This window comes from Lytechinus pictus, chromosome 18 (assembly GCF_037042905.1).
Source record: "Lytechinus pictus isolate F3 Inbred chromosome 18, Lp3.0, whole genome shotgun sequence".
In the NCBI taxonomy this organism is placed as follows: Eukaryota; Metazoa; Echinodermata; class Echinoidea; order Temnopleuroida; family Toxopneustidae; genus Lytechinus; species Lytechinus pictus.
This window is the reverse complement of record NC_087262.1, coordinates 21,813,687-21,832,170: the sequence shown is the minus strand read 5'-3', so window position 1 is coordinate 21,832,170 and position 18,484 is coordinate 21,813,687. Positions and strand designations below refer to the sequence as shown.

Below are 18,484 nucleotides of genomic sequence, written 5' to 3'. Positions count from 1 at the left end.
ATTTCGTCCTGGAATCGGGACAAACGACATATTTGTAAGTTTTAATAGTCAGCTTCGAAACTTAGGAAGAAAATGCTGTTCCCGTTCACCAATTTTGACAATGACCTGCCAGCTGTTCATTGTCATTCGACGGGCACTTTTCAATATATTTACTGCGTGCCTGTGCCCGTCGTGCGTCGAAAACTCCTATAATGTCGTGGTCACATCCAGCCGCACCTGTCTGTCTGCGCGGTTCTTTGACATTTGCTCCTGCGACGATTTTAATTCTAGCCCTGCATGCCGTCTGAGACCAGAGCAAATGTCGTAGGAGCATAAGTCGTGTCACCGTCTCCTCATTCTCTTTAGTCTCTTTACCATCCTACTTGTTATGATAAATTTGAGAAATCGAGAACATTTGTATATTGACTTCCTGCGAGCTTGTCAGAAGCAATCGTGGTCATCTTTTCTTATCATTTCGTTATTTCGCTACACGCGTGACACAATTTTTTTTGTGGTGAATGGTTGGGGGCGCCATAGATCTGATATTAGAGCTAAAATGATTTGCAGTGCACCATTGGGGTGATAATAGACTACACGATTTTTTCAGCATTGCATTATATTATTCATTGATTTATTAAATCCTGAAGGAAAACCGACAGGATTGTTAAATAGGTAAGATACAGCATTGACCCTTTCCCCTTTTGTGATTAAACATTACCAATACGTTGTTAGAGTATAATTTTTGTTAACAACGGAGCGTGATCACCATTCCCCCCTCATCATCAGCCTCTGAAAAGTTTTCAGTCTTCGGTATTCTGGGGTATCATTGCTCTTCAATAAACGTTGTTTGATAGTTTTTATTAAATGTATTGGAGGGGGGAAACAAGGCCTATTTATGGTAAAACAGGTGAGAAGTGGTGTAGCGAGAGAGAGAGAGAGATAGGAGGGGAAATCGTCGAGAAAAAAACGATGACACAAAACACGTTTACATACCCACCACTACACCATCACTTGGAGGCAGAGATGAGAAATCAGAGAGAGAGGGGGAGGGAGAGAGAGAGAGAGAGAGAAAGAGAGAGAGAATTCATCTTGAAGGAAGAACATGGACAGATAATGACAGGATGCCATGGGTAAAAGAGTCAAGAGAATTTATTTTTAGAAATGACTAGAATATTTTGTGGTATCTTACACATGCGTACACCCCTTACTAAAAGGTCGTCATTCAATCCTTGGCAATCGAGTATCACAGTCACAGACAAGCTGATGTATCCAATGGGTTACCTAATTTGGCGTGAAAAACATATCATACGACTGGATTACTGTCTCCCATGTGGAAAGTAATTGATTGTTAAGTTTGAAAACGCTGATTGAATAATCACTCAGTATTGTGCGCCATAGCGTGGTGATCTCTGAGAGGTGAAGATTCTTCGGTCACTGATTTGCCTTGCTTCTCGGTCAGTGGATCTATCGCCTTGCTCCAAAGAGCGTATATGATAGACCGGTTGGAGTTACTTCATGGACAATTTTGGTCAAATGACCATTCATTTATTTCATTATGATAGGCAGATTTCAAAGCAAGATATTACGTAAGCATGACTTACATAGCGGTATGAAGAAATTGAATAGACCAGGGTACCGTAACACAAAGGTTAGCGATTAATCGTACGCTTGATTTTCACGATTGATTGTGTATTGTAGTCAATGGAATCAATCGTAGAAAAGCGTTTCTACGATCATTGCTAAGCTTTGTGTTACGGGCCCCAGGTGACTAGAATATCACACCAATGAATACTCCATGAAGGTATTGTTGCATTTCTACTTTGAATGCATTTTATAGCATGTTGTACAATGTACTTGGCAAACTGTAAAATACCAGTCGTTCGTTGACGCATTGTTGTTGTTTTTTGGATATAAATGAAACACACGATGCAAAAGAATATATGAATAATCAAGACATCAAAGTTGGTGCTTATCTCATTAAATTTTAAACCACCATGTAACTTTAGTACCAATGACCTTCCTCTGATCATGCGCAGAATCTTCTGATCATGCGCAGAGTGGAACTACGAGCTGGCTTATCAACTCTGATATTGTCAAGCTTTTAATTGTCCTGATTGTTTGGACCGTCAACCCCCCCCCCCCGTCAACGTTAACGGGAGGAATCGAAAGGATGTGCACGCAGCGGACAAAGTGGAATTTGATTTACGAAATCAACCCGTCGATGCAGTGATCGGAATGATATGGCTGCAGCTGGATGTTTAGTTTGATCGTTTAATTTGTGAAGGAGACACGTACAAATGTGAACATCTCAACCTTCATTGCTTACGAAGCCGATGCGTAAGAATCATCCAACTTTATGACTTGAAAGATCAGTTCACTGGTTTGCAGTAGAAGAAAAAATGTGGAAGCGTACTTTAATGACATATGTTGGAAGTCTATCACGGCCTACATAAACAAAATGGACAAGATATCTATTTTATTCGCAACGCCTTTTATGCGGATTATATAATAAAAAATAGTAGTAGTGTGTGAGAAGCTCTCATCATCATATTTCACCATATGGTTACGGATGAGAGGAAGTGGAACTTTTATTAAATCAAGGAGAACCTGAATCCGGGATGGCGAAGCATGTCTTAAATCTTAAATTGAACTGTGTTGCTATCTGTCAATAATTGATTAATTGGGCACTGGCCTGATTCTTAGATGAAACGAATTTCAACGACATCCTCTTTTCATTTGCCTTTTAATCACTGAAGAGTTATAATTGGCTAACCGATATGGAGTTTACGAAGCTTTGTTGTCTTTTATTAATTGTTACCTATCAATATCTTCCAATCAAATGAATAAAGCTGCTGATTTGATCGCCATGAACACATGTTTTGAAAGGATATACAGTTATTGCACACCTCTAATAATCAGCGCCGGCCGCACAGAAACATTGTTAGCCTAACAGAGTGCTAACAGTAAGCCCAGTCACATCTTTCGGATTGTGAAATCAAAACATGTATTTCAATGTGTAAGTAATGCATTGTTGTAGCATTAGGCATCGCTGCCACATTACCGGTTGTAACAGGGCCTCTGTTAGCGCATTGTTAGCGCTAACAACGTTTCTGTGCGGTCAGTGCAGAAAGCTAAAGATCACTTTCAATTTACAGTTGAAGGAAATATCTGAAAGCCTTGGTAAAAGGCACGGTCATCGATTTAATACATTCAAACGAATAGATGGATGCATTCAACTCAACGGCTGGGCTTGAGGGGGAATCATCCAGCATAGTGCCAATTGTCGTCGCTGTCGTTGTGAGCCTCGTTGTCGCAGCGACAGTCACGGGTAACCTATTGGTGATTCTCGCGTTCTTTACGACGCGCCGTCTCCGGACATACAACAACCATTTCATACTCGGATTGGCCATCGCGGATTTTCTCGTAGGTGCTATCGGCATGCCGATGTTTGGAGTGGTCTTTATCCTCGGTCGATGGCCGTTTGGGGCAATTTTCTGTGATATATTTTCGTATTGCGACCACGCCTTCAGTCACATAAGCGTGGTCTCTGTAACGATCATCAGTCTCGATCGCTTTGTCGCCACCGTTTATCCTCTCCATCATCGTTCTCACTGGCGAAGTCGATCACAAGCCCTCCTTCTAGTATCAATTGCGTTTCTAGTCCCCCTGATAACTTGGGCACCTCCAACTATCTTCTGGAGTCACGTGCATATTGGGAGTGAGAACAATACCTTTATTGCCTCGAAAGATTGCTTACCCGACTACTTGGTGAGTGATTTCTTCAGCATTCTATCTCCGGTGTTGTTTTTCTGGATTCCTTTCACTATCACAACGTTATTTTACATAAAGATATACAGCGTCATACATGCTGTCGTAGTGCGAAAGGGTAACAACTGGACAATGCGGAATTTAACCAGGCGAAGATGTTTTCAGACTGAAGATTATAATCTACCAAGAAAACATAGTTTGGACCATGCTGACTTAAGCGCGATGCCGTCCGTATTTAGTTCCAGCACTTCCAGGGAAGTGAATGGCAAAGGAAATATATCAGAGAGGAAAACGGAATGTCCATCAGAGCGATATTGCAAACAGAGAAGCTTCCTCTTGCCATTGGATTACAAATGTTCCAATTTTGCCTTCGTAAACAGTGCCTTCGAACCTGACACTCAAGACAACCTAACCCAAAATGCTCTGGGTCGTCGATGGGTTTCTGAGCAATCAATGAACACAGTTTCTTACGAAGCGGGTGCATCCGTCCACCGAGTAACCCATAAAAGTAGATCTCACTCTGCTTCTTCAGTATTTGACAGATTTAGAAACGAACGAAGCAGTAGTTGGACAGTTGAGCTCGCTAGTAGCAAAACAGATGCAAATAAGTGCCATACATGTTACGGAAACATTGGTTCTAGTTTCTATACGAAATCAAATACTCCCAAACAGCTTTTTGATAGACCAACTGATCTTCAAAGTAGACCTACTCCATCGGATATTAACAAAGTTAGTAAATCATGTATAGACCTAGATAGTGATAAGTGTTACTTTTCAAATAGTTTTGATTATATGAGTTATAGCAATAGTATGGGTAACGTAGGCCTATCCAATCAAGTGATCATCACTAAAAGCCTTTCGCCTGGAGGAGCTTATGTGACCGTTGGTAGGACCAATGATGTAGTAATGGTCCGAAAGTTACCTTGCAAATTTATGAAGGATTGCCGCAACCAGAGATATATAGATAACAGTGAAATAACACGTTCAGGTGAGTTGGCTACCACTTACTCTATGCCCCAAGAGACAAACTCTGGAAATAACTTACGGGGTACGACCGGAAGTGGGTTCATCCAATCGAGGAAGGCATTGCAAGGCGAGTATTTTGTAAATGGAAGAAAGTCGAAGGTCAAGACTAACTACACATCTGAAAACGGTGATAAAATAGAAGACTTTGTCGAGGAAGGATCATTGATAATTGACCCACAAACTTCTACCAAACCTCAAAGTTTGTCTGGCAACTCTGGCATATGGTGTGGTGATGACAGTCAACAAGATGTGCCCCTGGATGGCATCGATGATATGCCTCAGTTAATCAAAAGCACAGTGACGGATAGGCGACTCAAACATCAGAACACAAAAGGTAAGTTACTATTGTATTACCTTACTATTGTATTGCTATTAGTCGGTACAACTTTTGTTTGTTGTTTGAAGCGTAATAAAACTTGTCACTTTCCTTAGAAATACCCTAAACCATGGCTATAAATCTAGATCAGACTGCTGTTTATTTAATGCATTCATTAAAATTCGAAAACTAAAATCAAGTTGTTGAACTGTTCATGAAATTTAGGAAATTAATTACATCGATAAAAAATAATAACTTCAATTGACAACACATGTGACACTTATGAGGTAATAGTTACTCCCACATAAAATATATCAATGAATCTGTATTATTCTTTTTTTTTACAGGGATTCGAACTCTGGGTTTCATCATCGTGGCCATGTTTATTACTTGGGCGCCTTGGGCTGTTATCGTCATCATCTTAAGTTTGTGTGAGGACTGCATTCCCGAAATACTCTACTCGGTATGCATGTTCAAAATTTCCTTCCAAAGGTGCAACTATGCTCGTTCCGCGAGCCAGAATTTGACTTTAATCTTGCAGTACTTCAAGTACATAAAGCCATTTTCACCCCTTTACTGTACAAAACGGGCAAGATTACCCATATACTGGCATCATTATTCTTTTAGTACGTAAAAGGGATTTATTATCCGGGACCAGAAAAACAAGTCCCTTACCATTCCGAATGCAAAATAGATAGGCAGATCATTTTGGATTTCGAGTACCAGCTCATGTGAAAAAATCCTTAAAAATCGCAGAGTTTCTTGTTTGCGAGCATAAAAAAATAAGGATAATGATAGAAATTTAGAAACTATGATGGTCACATACCATATACAGCTTACGAACAGCGGGCTTTGTTGAACCGTGTAGTAGGTCCATGGTTCAAAAGATCATATCAGATACTGAGGAGTGACACTCATTGATATGCTAAGGTGTGTGTGCGTGTGTGTATAGAATTACGTGGGGTGAGGCTGTGAGTCAGTGTATTTGTTAGGACGCGTGCTATTCTTCTTTTTTTTTCGGATGGGGGGGGGTAGGCGGGTGGTGTCCATGCCTCCTTAGGTGGCTGGGTGTCTTCTGGGGGTATTTCAGACAATCAAATATGACTGTTGAGAGGAAATAAAAATATTTCAATCTTCATAAAACTCCTTTCACAGAACACTGTGAATTTGTTTAAATTAATATATCAGATGTATATCAAATGGAGTGAAAATGTGATTTTGACATTATTATCATTGCAGTATTTGTATCCTTGAAATCATCATTACCGCACTTTAAATGTTTTGATTTCGTTTTGTTTCGACAGAGCTTTTCACAAATCACAAACATTGCATTTTTAAACTAAAGTTTCCATTAACTTACAAAAGAAAAATGTATATATGGAAGAGCCGTGGTCTAGTGATTCTGACTCTCGCCTTGAAAACAGAGGGTCGTGTGTTCAAATCCCACCGCGGTCTAGCGTCCTTTGGCAAGGCGTTAATCCACACTTTGCCACTCTCGACCCAGGTGCTAAATTGGTATCCGGTAGGATGATAAAGCCTATGTAGTATGCCTAGCAACTGAGTCTTGGAACTCTTGTTAGAATGCTCCCCAGGGAGTGGAGAAGTGCATACACTGTATGCAGGCAAGCAAGGATCCGATGTCCTGGGTAATAATATGCTGTATAGCGCTTTGGGCCATTATGGGAAAAGCGCTATATAAAAAAATAGCTATTATTATTATATCATTAAGCTACAGAGAGATTGACTTTATTCACGTGAATAAAATTAATCGAATCAATTGATTAATCTTATTTGGGAAAGAGTGTTAAAATTTAATCATAAATTAAGTCAAATTGTTCGAAAATAGCAAACGATATGCCAATACTAGTTCAATACTATTAGATGTCATGAAAATTAAACAAATAATTAAGTCTCGCCCCATTGTTTAAAAGGATATACGATGGAATAGAAATGAAAGAAAATAGGCATTTCTTTATACATGTAGAGTGCTAGGGAGTTTCATAATTTATTTCAAGAAGAATGAAAGATTTTACCATAATTAAGAAGGATTTCTACCTAAAATTAAGGTTGAAGTTGTCATGACTACAGGAGTAAGATTCCCACAAATTAACTGATTAAGGTCTAGTATGATGAAAGTATAAGGTGATTTTCACAAAATAGGGGTGGATGGGCATGTGATGACAGTCTACGTTTGATTGATTGATTGATTGATTTTATTTGTCAGGTAACTATGAACAAGTACAAGGAAATATAAACAAAAGTGTATACCTTGACAGGATTACCAATGAAAGCCGAGATGGCTTATTTCCAATGGGGTCCTTACATCAGTAATTGAAGACAATGTACATCTATGAAAAAAACACCTATAGAAATCTACAAACTACATCAATTAAGTCTAGACAACTAAATTTACACGATGAATTGTAAAACTTAATATATAAAATGACAAAAACAAATAAGTTTGCCATGAAAAACACTTACGCAGTCCACAAAATATGATTAAAATAATTGTAAAACAGGTTGAGTAAACGATCATTACTTCTAAGTTACATATGAGAATTACACTAATAATCAGTGTTTAAGTAGCGCTAAATGCATTGTAACTAATACAAGATTCATGAATCTTAAAACCTAAGATATGAAAAAGTACAATAAGTTTGACATCAAACTTTCACGCAAACAACAAAATATGATGAAACAATGTAAAACAAGTTGATTAAATAAATCATAACTAAATAGTTATATATAAGACTACACGATACACATGAAATTAGAAAGAATATTTAACATTACAGAGTGGGGACATTTTTAAAGTATTGTTTCAATACTCTTTTAAATTGTGTAAAAGTCTTAACCGATTTAACATGATTAGGGAGGGAATTCCAAAAATGTATACCTTTATAATAAAATGTATTACCAATTTGACCTTTTCTCATAGGTACAACAAAGTTAAACAGACTATTTCTTGTTTCATGCCCGTGAATATTAGATGAACGTGTAAAATTTTTTGATATATAATGATATTCGTTTGAATAGAAAATGTTATGAACATGGTGAAGTATAAGTTGTTGCGACCTCAAGTATATGCGAAGAAGGCCAGTTTTTTCGATTTCATTCTTCCCAACATGTGTTCTTGGGTGTAAGCAAGTAATAAATCTAACAATCTTATTTTGAATAATTATAAACTTTTTTTGATCAACCTTTCCAAGACTGCAGTACCATGCTGCATTAGCATAATCAAATAAACACTGTATTAATGAAAAGCTTAAAATGCGTCTGGATTTCGTATTCATGCAATTTTGGTACCGGTATAGAAATTTCAAGCGAGCATTAGCTTTTTTGACAATAGAGTCAACCATAGATGTACATGAGAGATCATTATTTAATATCAGGCCTAAATACTTCACGGAATTCTGTCTCTTAATTAATTGATTGTTATAGTATATATTGAAATCATCTGTATGCTTAGACTTACCCCGCGAACAAAACAAAATACTTTCAGTCTTACCAACATGTAAGCTAAGCTTGTTATCTGTCATCCATTTAACACAATTTGATAATTCTAAACTAAGTTTTTCACCAATCAGCTTAGGACTTGTATCAGAGTAGAGTAAAACACTGTCGTCTGCATATAAAAGTAATTTACTTTCATTAACACAAATACACGTATCGTTGATATAGCACATAAAAAGAATGGGACCTAATATGCTCCCCTGTGGAACTCCACACTTTATAGGCATAGAATATGAAAGTACATTTTGCATGGATACCACTTGATGGCGATTGGTCAAGTAAGACCTAAACCAATTTAAGCATGCTGAATTCAAACCCATCACTTCTAATTTCTTTAAGAGTATTTCATGATTAACCGTATCGAATGCTTTTTGTAAGTCAAGAAGAACCATCCCAACATAACGGCCTTCGGAAATTTCATTCCTAACAAAATCCAACAAGTGAATTAAACATGTTTCAGTAGAATAACCATTCCTAAAACCAGACTGAAATTCATAAATGATTTTGTATTCTTTAAAGTATTTCTCAATTTGAGAATACACGCATTTCTCCAAAATTTTCGACACTATGCTTAACACACTAATAGGTCTATAATTCCCAACGTGAGTTTTTTCTTTCTTTTTGTGTAGTGGTGTGACTTTAGCGATTTTCATTTCATCAGGGAATGTACAAGTTGAAATAGATAGGTTAATAATGTAAGTTAAAGGTATAAAGATATTTTTTGCACCATCCTTTAAAAATCTAGCAGGAACCATGTCAAGTCCGGTACTTTTTGATATTTTCAACTTGGATAATTCATCTAATACAAACTTTTCTGTGACAGGAGAAAAATTAAAACAGCCTTTTTGTATACCTTTATTGTCGTATAGTTTTTTTAAATTAGGACTGTCCGCCCCACGTTGTAGTGGAACTGAAGTGGAGGGGGAGGACTAGAGGTGACTGCATCATTTCGACACAACGGGTGAGGGGAGCTTCATCGAAAGGTTGGGTCTAAGGAGGGTAGTAAAATTAACGCACCCTTGGGAGACTACCGGGAACGTCTTTCACAAAATTAGTTTTCTGAACCAGTAATTTTTATGGAAATTAAATCAAATAAAAATCAATCAAATTAAATCAAATCAAATAGTAATAACATAAACAATTCAATACTGAGAAAATAGGAAAGGAGCTTGCATTTTTGCTTTTTTTTTAAAACAAATTTGCATAATTAATGAAGATCAGAATTCTAGAAACCCCCACTATCTTACACAGACACACAGCCTTCCGTGAAATCACCCCCTTCCCCGGTTGTCTCGAAAGGTTGCATTAATTTGGTTCCATGCCATTTGCACCGTCGACAACGCTCCTCTTCTCAATTAATTCCACACGCTTATCGAATGACTAACTTGATTTAACAATATACCATACTTTAAACATAGCCCTAAACCTAATTTTTTACGATACTGCAACAAATAATGAAAATTTAGTTTTAAATTTTATTCCCTTTTTTTATTACAAGAAATAGATCAATCTTACACTAAACACTTTTGAAGTGTCAGATGTGCAATCCAAAGTTATGATAGTCCTGTATTAAATCCAGATAAAATCCAAGTTGGTTGGCTAAGATTCCTTAAATTAAATTCACAATGATGGTGATGAAATTGATGTTGAAGCACGATTAATAACAAGAGTCACTATTAGTAACGAGTTGAAATGTCTGCGAAGACGATGTTGATGATGATTATAAGTAAATTTCGGCAATCCCTTGGTTGAAAAGCGTTCATTAAAACAGGTTGATAATCTCGATGAGAACTGAGAATTCCTCTCCCAAAATAATTGCGAAAACAGTTCATTGACGGCGTGCAAATAATTCCACAGAAGATAAATGTTGTATTCCAGTTTGAAAAAAACTATGCTCTGACATAAAATCTGGTGTGAAACTCTAAGTTCTGATCTGATATCATGATGTAGAAACTGTCAGCTTATATATATATGTTTTCACTATTCTGGAAGCTTCTAGTATTGTCTTTAAAAAGAACATTCTCCTTTTTTCTAGAGCAGTTCGATTCTAGAAGACTCTTGAATGACCTCAGTGAAATTAACAATGTATACAACATAGCTAATCCTATTGTCTTTTTCCACTGCGGGCAGGCTCTATTGTTTAGCAGTCTATATTGTGTACATTCCAGAAATAACAAAATTACTCAGCCTATTAAAAATGCATGCCTAACAAAGCTTTACTGAGACATTCTGGAATATTCTTTATCATTATATGCTATGAATATCCTTAAAGAGTAAATAACTAGATAAATGAATGTAATTGCTCTTACAATTCTTATATATAACACTAACATAAAACCCCAGTGCTACCCTAACCCTACCTCTAAAACGAAATGTAGCATGGATCAACTGTCGCAGGAGCAAATGTCGTGTCACCTTTCCGTCAACACACCATTTCGAGGGGCACAGGGAAAAAAGGGCACCTTTTCTTTCGAAAAGGGCACTATCTTAAACATGGCCGTATGCAGATTTTTTTCGCTGGGGGGGGGCAGCACACGTAAATTTTTTGGGGAAAAATCGAAAGTGACCGAGCTTATTATTGAGGTGCTTTTGCATTTTGCTGAGTGGAATTGATGGATTTGTGCATACTTTTGGTAGATTTTTGTGAAAATCTGCGGTAAAACAATGTGAGTTTAAAAAAAATAGGGGGGGCTGCCCCCACCCGCTGCGTACGGCCATGATCTTAAAACAAAGGGAAAAAGGCTTTTCTACCCCACTCACATGACTCATGAAACTTAAGCCACGTAGGATTATTTTTACAATTTTTTTCATTAGTTATGCACTTGTAGAAGGAGCAGAACGGCGCTAGATAAAGAAACCGGGCGCCCACGGGCACGAAAATAGTGGTTTTTATATACAAGCAAATATATGGATACAAGCCGATTTGGTGATACTCAGGAAATCATTACAGTTGAACAAAGTTGCGGATAACATTGCTCCGAATAAGCAATTAAGATTGATGAACAAAAAATTAATTTTCATCTTGAATCAGGTTTTTGTGTGTCTACACAAAAGAACAATCGGGTATACCATATGCAAATTACATTGCCAGGCAAGCTGCATTTCTCCATCCATATACATATAGGCCTATATTTATATAATGGATGGGGGTGTTAATCACAATATTAAGTGGTAAGAAATATGTTGATCAATACTGAAATCAGTATTCATGAAAAGAATCACTTTGAAGACATAATAAAATATTGCATTCAAATTCGTGCATGACTGCTAGGAACTGTTGGGAAAGACAAATGACTAGAGAAATACCCCGGGGAGAAATAGGTCTTCCACAGAATTTCTAAAAGCCTTTTGTTAAATTGTGCATGATTAAACATGCTTATAACTCGTTCCCATTGTCGTGTGATCCGTTGCGAACGCCACGATTGACTTTTCGTAGCTGATTGCGAAAAAGGTGAACCATTAAAACAATTTCTACGATCAATACCATTGCCCTGATACGATCTGACACGATCTGATACGATCACTACAATTACTCCACGATGTAGACCAGTTTGAATAATGGCTCGAATCGTAGCAGTGGGAACTGGGTATTAACGAATATGCTATTCAATCCGAAGTTGGTGAAGCGGTCAAGGTAAGCGAAGTGAAAATGACTGAAAAAAAATTATACGGAAATTCTATAAATATACTATGCTTTATCTTGTTTCTGTTTTATAAGGAAATTTTCGTAGCAAAATTGATGCAGATAGTGGAAATAAAAAAAGTGTGGCTAATGCTTATTCTTGCCTTTGTTTATAACATTTTCATCAGTGAAATGAGATTTGCCATTATTTGAATTAAAAGAGTATAGATTAAAAATTCATAAAATATGATTTGATTTTGATGTGAGAATAAAGAAAACGTTAATGCGATCTATAGTGTGACTTAAGAATCGGCAAGACCTCCGTAGCTCTGCTAAAGTAATTGTGGTAATTTCCGTTTCTACTGTTAATAAATTTTGATGATTATGCACTAACTACTATATATTATATTGAACAATTTTGTAATATATTTGACTTTTATATGTTACATGTTTGGCTGTACTTTATCAAATCTATGTAGATAATCAGTCATAATATGCTTGAAATAACACTGTGTCACACAGATTGACCTCGGTGTGTTCACGATGGACTGTGTGAAAATATAATTCATACTGTTAGAATGCTCAAAGTCAACAGTGTGAAGATAATTTCACACTATGGACATCTCGACAGGGTGACTGTTCACAGTGTTTTCACATGGTCGATTTCTCATTTTCGCGTACAGAATTTTACGCGAATCGCGGGAGTCCTGACATTTTCGCGGGTTGTTAAATTCACGATCGGAAGATGTACGAAACACTTCCACAGCATTTCAAAGAAGCAAAACTAGTGCAAACCATGTGCAAAACTATGCTCCTCAAAGTACCCATGCCGATGTGTGTTTTGTACATAACTACTATGTCCCGGTGTACCACAAAGTGTGGAAAAAAGTGGCTTAAATTTCATTTTTTTTGTACCTTTAGATCTTTAGATCATGTCACAGTTTGATCTGTAAGAGTAATCTTTTGAAGATGTTGTTTGAAGGTTTGCATGGTGGTATGTACAATCGCTGATGTGGTTTACGGTACACCATGTGTAGTGTCATAGAAACAGTGGATAGAAGAAGAGAAGAAATGGATAGGCGAGAAAGTGGAGATTTGAGAGTAGAGTATTCTTTCTTGTAAGTAGTCCTGAAAAGGACTGTAAACCAGGAAAGATTGAAGAGTTGAGAACAGCTTGAGTAGTAGAGCCGATGAGGAGATGCTGGCTTGAGTAGGCGAGTAGAGATGGTGAGTAGTAGAGAGACTCGACGTTTCGGGCAGGTTGACTGTCCGTCTTCAGGAGTGAGTGTTCGCTTGGTGTGCGGCGGTACTTATGACGTTCGTGCGGACGTGGGGGAAACCGCTGGGCCGGCGGTCACGGCGGGCTGTCGTCGTAGGTGGCGCTCTGTGCGTGGGTCGGCGGTTTTGGCGGGAAACAAGTTGGCGTGGTATGCGGACGCGGTGTGTAGACAATGGGGTGAGTTACGGCGGCGTGTGTGTGTGTCGGCGTGGTAGGTACATCAGTTATGGCGATCTGTGCGTGTTGGTCGGCGGACTCGTCGGGTAGGCTTCGGCGGGATTGAGTGGGTGGCCTGGTGTGCGGATGAGGTGTTGGGTCGTCGGCGGAGGTTGTAGCGAGGTGTCGGTGGCGGCGGTGTGTGTGTTGGCGAAGTCGGTGGCGGCGGTGTGTGTGTTGGCGAAATCGCTGGTTGAGTTGGTGATTCGATCAGACTGCTGTGTTTGGTAGGAGGGCTTGGTGAGGTGACGGTGGTTGGTGGCTTGTTGGAGTTGGTTGTGGATTGGTTGGAAGTTGGGTGGTGACGTAGGATTGGGTGCCAGATGCTGTTGATGTGGAGGCCAGGGTCTTGAGGCACAGTGTGGTGTTGATGTATCTCAATGGCTTCCCTGACCCTTCTGGTATTCCAGTGCCGGATGTTGGTGATTAGATGGCTATTGTCCCAGTCTATGCGGTGATTTTCCTGTTGTGCGTGTTTGACAATGGCAGATCGGTCCCAGTCGCTGCGTCGGTGGTGGGTCTTATGTTCCTTTAGTCTGGTGTCGAAGTCTCGGCCGGTTTCTCCGATGTAGACTTTGCCACTCTTTTGAAGTTGTGTCTTGTTCGATTCACTTTTTAAAAAGTTGGTTTCAGTGCAAAAATGTTGATTTTTTTAAACAGAATCTTACACCCTAAAAGCTCTGGTCATGTGACATATGAATATTAATGAATATGCAAATAGTGCCAATACGTGTGTATAGTCAATCAGATGACAATAAAATCAAATTATTTCATGGAAAATACATTGTTATATTACAGTGAGTGAATAAATATCCATAAAATTATGTTAAAAAATAGTCAGGCTCTGATTTTGTTTGAGAAAAAAAAAGTGAAATTCGAGCTAACTTTTTGAATCACTAACTGTACTTTCTAAACCTTATTTTTGTACATATAGAGGTGCATATCTCAACATTTTCGTTACACAGGATGTGTTCAATAACAAAGCTTTGCTGTTGGGGATATAATGTTTCAATATTTTCCCGTGTTGTGAAATTAGCGGCCAAACGGCAATTCGCGAAATCTGCGAAAATAAAACCCTCGCGAAAATAACAGCTTATACATATGTTGATCAAATGAAATAAGGAATTGAATTAAAATTGAATTTAATAGCTCAAATATAACAGTGTTAATGTGATTTCGCATTGTTTTCCTCACTGTGGTAAACACTGTGGGACACTGTGGTAAACACCGTGGGACACTGTGTTCTTTTTAGTGGGGAAAGGCGTCTTATGGGCAATCAGATTTCAGTATGTTATAATTTATTTGTTTTTGTTTTACTCACGTAAAGGGTCATATTGGCCCAGTTTTCCTTAAATAATTCAGTTGTTTTTTTAATAAACCTTCAGTGTTATTAAGCCTAAGCTCACAAACATGGAACCTGACCTCCAGCTAATAATTTATCTAATTGATTGGTAATGAATACTGTCAGTCAAAGAATGACCTTGAGGCTAGCTATTGTAGTCAGATAGGCCTCGTGAAGATCTAACCCATCGCCGATGTAGGTCCAATCCCGACCCATTCATATAGGAACCTCTTTAATCACAAAATTTAAAGTGCAAAGAATTACAAGTGAGTCCTAATTAACCCCTGTGCTTTCCAGATGCTCTCTAATTTGTTCGTGTTTTTTTTTTTTTTTTTATGTTTCGGAGAGTCGTAATGGATTTTTCACTCTTCGACCTATAGAAGATTGAAGAACAGAGAAAATGTATTGTCAAATGCCCTCCATGACAATAACAACCAAGAAGTCTTTGTCGAAAACTGGTGAATCAAAACAGCAGTATAGTCTCTGACTCTGGACGAAGGACGCGTATTTGCCATTTTTCTAGGACGAAACTGCTGTTCCGGTTTTCAACAAAGACATCCCAGCTGTTCATTGTGATTTGACGGGCATTTCCGATAGATTTACTATGTTCAAGAATTCGTTATGCGTGGCAGTGCAAAAACTTGCTATTATTACGATGCGAAGGCTGAAGCAGCCCAAAAGCTCCAAAGCTGCCTTGAAGACATTAAAATTTGGTCTCAGAATAACAAACTCTGCCATAATGAACGAAAATCTGAGATTATACACATATCCTCACAATTCAGAAACACTACTCCATTCCCTGACTTATCTACTGATAATGTTTCCCTGAAGGGCAGTGAGTGTGTACGCGACCTTGGTGTAATGATTGACAACAATCTTACACTTCAAGATCATATCAAGCAAATTTGCAGGTCTGCGTCATATGGTATTTTAAAAATTGGAAGGATTAGGAAATTACTTGACCGACCCACAACTGCTAAACTAATACATGCATTTGTTTTCTGTCACCTAGATTCCGGGCCTAGATTACTGTAACTCAATATTTTTCCACCTCCCTCATACATACTTTGTTCCACTTCAACGGGTTCAAAACTCTGCCGCTAGATTGGTCTCTCTCGGTAGGAAATCCGAGCACATAACTCCAATTCTGCGTTCTCTTCATTGGCTCCCCATACATCACCGTATCTCTTTCAAAGTTCTCCTTCTCACCTACAAAATTCTTAATGGCCAAGCCCCAAAATATCTTACAGATCTCATTTCCTTACGCTCTAGTACCTCATCAAGACCCTTTCGTTCATCATCTACAATGCAGTTAACTCCTGGACCTCGAACCTCTACAAAATATGGTGACCGCACTTTTTCTTCAATTGCCCCCTCCATTTGGAATAAGCTACCATCTTACATTCATAATGCCAAGTCTGTGAATTAGTTCAAAACCCTACTCAAAACCTACCTGTTTAATAGATGATTCACAGTTGTGGGTCGGTCAATTGGAGGTACACACCAGATTTGATTTTTTATTATTAGTATAGTTTTATTAGCTATGTCATTTTCCCCTGCCACATTTTTTTACCCAAGTACAAACCATAAACAGAACACAGTGCGCTTAGAAACATCAGTAGTAAGCACCTTATAAATGTTATGTATTATTATTATTATTATTACCATGTTTTTTTCTTTGTATAGATCAACCCCCCCCCCCCCCCTCAAAAAAGGAAAATAATAATTACATTACTGTTTCCATCTCCATCATCCCGAGTATAAAAAATAAATAAACTATCTTTTAAGCAGAAGAGTTTACTCGGACAACTCCTTAGAATGCGATACAGCCTCCTGAAATCGGTATTTTGCCGATTGCTCTGTACACCCGCTTTGCTTTGTCTATCTTCCATTTGGCCTCAACTCATATGATCTAATCGCGATTTAGCTCATTTACAGTTCCGTCTAAGGCTAATAAGGCACTATTGATTTCGTCTAATATCCACTTGGTCTGTATGGTAAGGGAATTCTGTTTGTGTAAAACAGTCATTGGTAAGTAGACCAAGTGGGAATTTAACCACTTGGGCATTAGACTAAATAAAATTAGAGTAAGTGACTATTAGACCAGTGCAGAAACGTTGTTAGCCCAAGAAGATTTTATGACTGGAGTTCCAACAGGTAACAAATTTATTCAAGCAACTGTTCATTTCTAAAGAAGCACAAAAGAAAGAACGGCAGTCAGGACCTTTTTGATGTCCGCCTTCGAAGCCGCCAGTTTCAGTGAAGAAATCAGAGGAGTGAAACTTTACGAATATCCATTTGTATCAATTTTCAATCTTTCATATTAATAAAAAAAACTGAAATTTGAACGGATTACAAGACATCAATAACCGAGCACTATTACGCCGAGATATTCTCCCAGATTATATCAATTAACCTTTAATTAGTGAAAAAAGTCAGAATTTGACCTTTACTGAAACCAGATTTTAACAATTTTCCGATCGTTTGCGGCGAATGAAAATTTCAAATGTGGTCGGTGGAATATTGTTATTTATTATTGTATATGCCAGATGAGTGCCCGTACATGCCCAGTCGAGTAAATTTGAGTCATATTTCAGGACATATTGCAGAGTTTATTTTTGCATGCCTTCGAATTATGTACTACACATATAACCACACCAAGATGCAGCGAAAAAGTAATTATCATCACAAAAGCATATTTCCCTTTATATATGACCTATAGCTGCGGAGTCATGCGGGAATAATTTATCTACACAAATGCAAGAGATGTTCAGCAAAGTGCATGCCTGACATACTTTCTGCAGGCGGTTTTTAACCTTGTTCAAACAGATTTTATTTGCTGTTACTCCATCTCATTTGAAACCTCCTTGGTTAGCCTAACAGAACGCTAACAGTAAGCCCAGTCACATCTTTCGCTAACAACGTTACTGTGCGGTCAGTATAGTGCCTACAGCTGTAAAGTGGATTAATAGCAAAACAAAAGGGTTGTTTAGCCCATTGTATACACAAGATGGGTTGCTTCGGGTATATAAGACTATACCTGAGAAGCACTGGCGGATCCAGGGGGGCACAGCCGGCACGTGACCCCCCCCCCCCCCCATTTGGAGACCCACAATCAAAATTTGTGTTGTAAAAATGCCGTTATAACACAAATGTGCACAACCCTTTAAAACCGATGCCCCTTTGTTTTTGCTTGTCAATTTTTTTCGCGGACGAAATGACCAAAAATTTTAGTTGAAACCCTTTTTTTTTCCTTGTCAAATTTTCCTCTGGAAAATGTGTCCACCCCCTTTTGGAAAATCCTGGATCCGCCCCTGCTGAAAAATATAGCATCTTCTCTGGGACAAAATGAATGTAAACCTTGAATTTGAGAACTTGGATAACTATACTAAAGAAAATATAACTGTCTACGTTCTCGCCATG

General features: G+C 38.2%; 1 protein-coding gene across 1 annotated transcript; it reads left to right on the top strand.

Moving 5' to 3' along the window:
• The first annotated feature begins 2,202 nt into the window (after positions 1–2,202).
• Positions 2,203–14,149, top strand: LOC129282115 (uncharacterized). The gene is made up of 3 exons (XM_064112794.1): positions 2,203–5,107; positions 5,437–5,552; positions 14,030–14,149. The coding sequence occupies exons 1-3, from the start codon at positions 3,202–3,204 to the stop codon at positions 14,147–14,149; spliced, it is 2,142 nt and encodes a 713-aa protein (XP_063968864.1). The 5' UTR covers positions 2,203–3,201.
• The last annotated feature ends 4,335 nt before the right edge of the window (positions 14,150–18,484 follow it).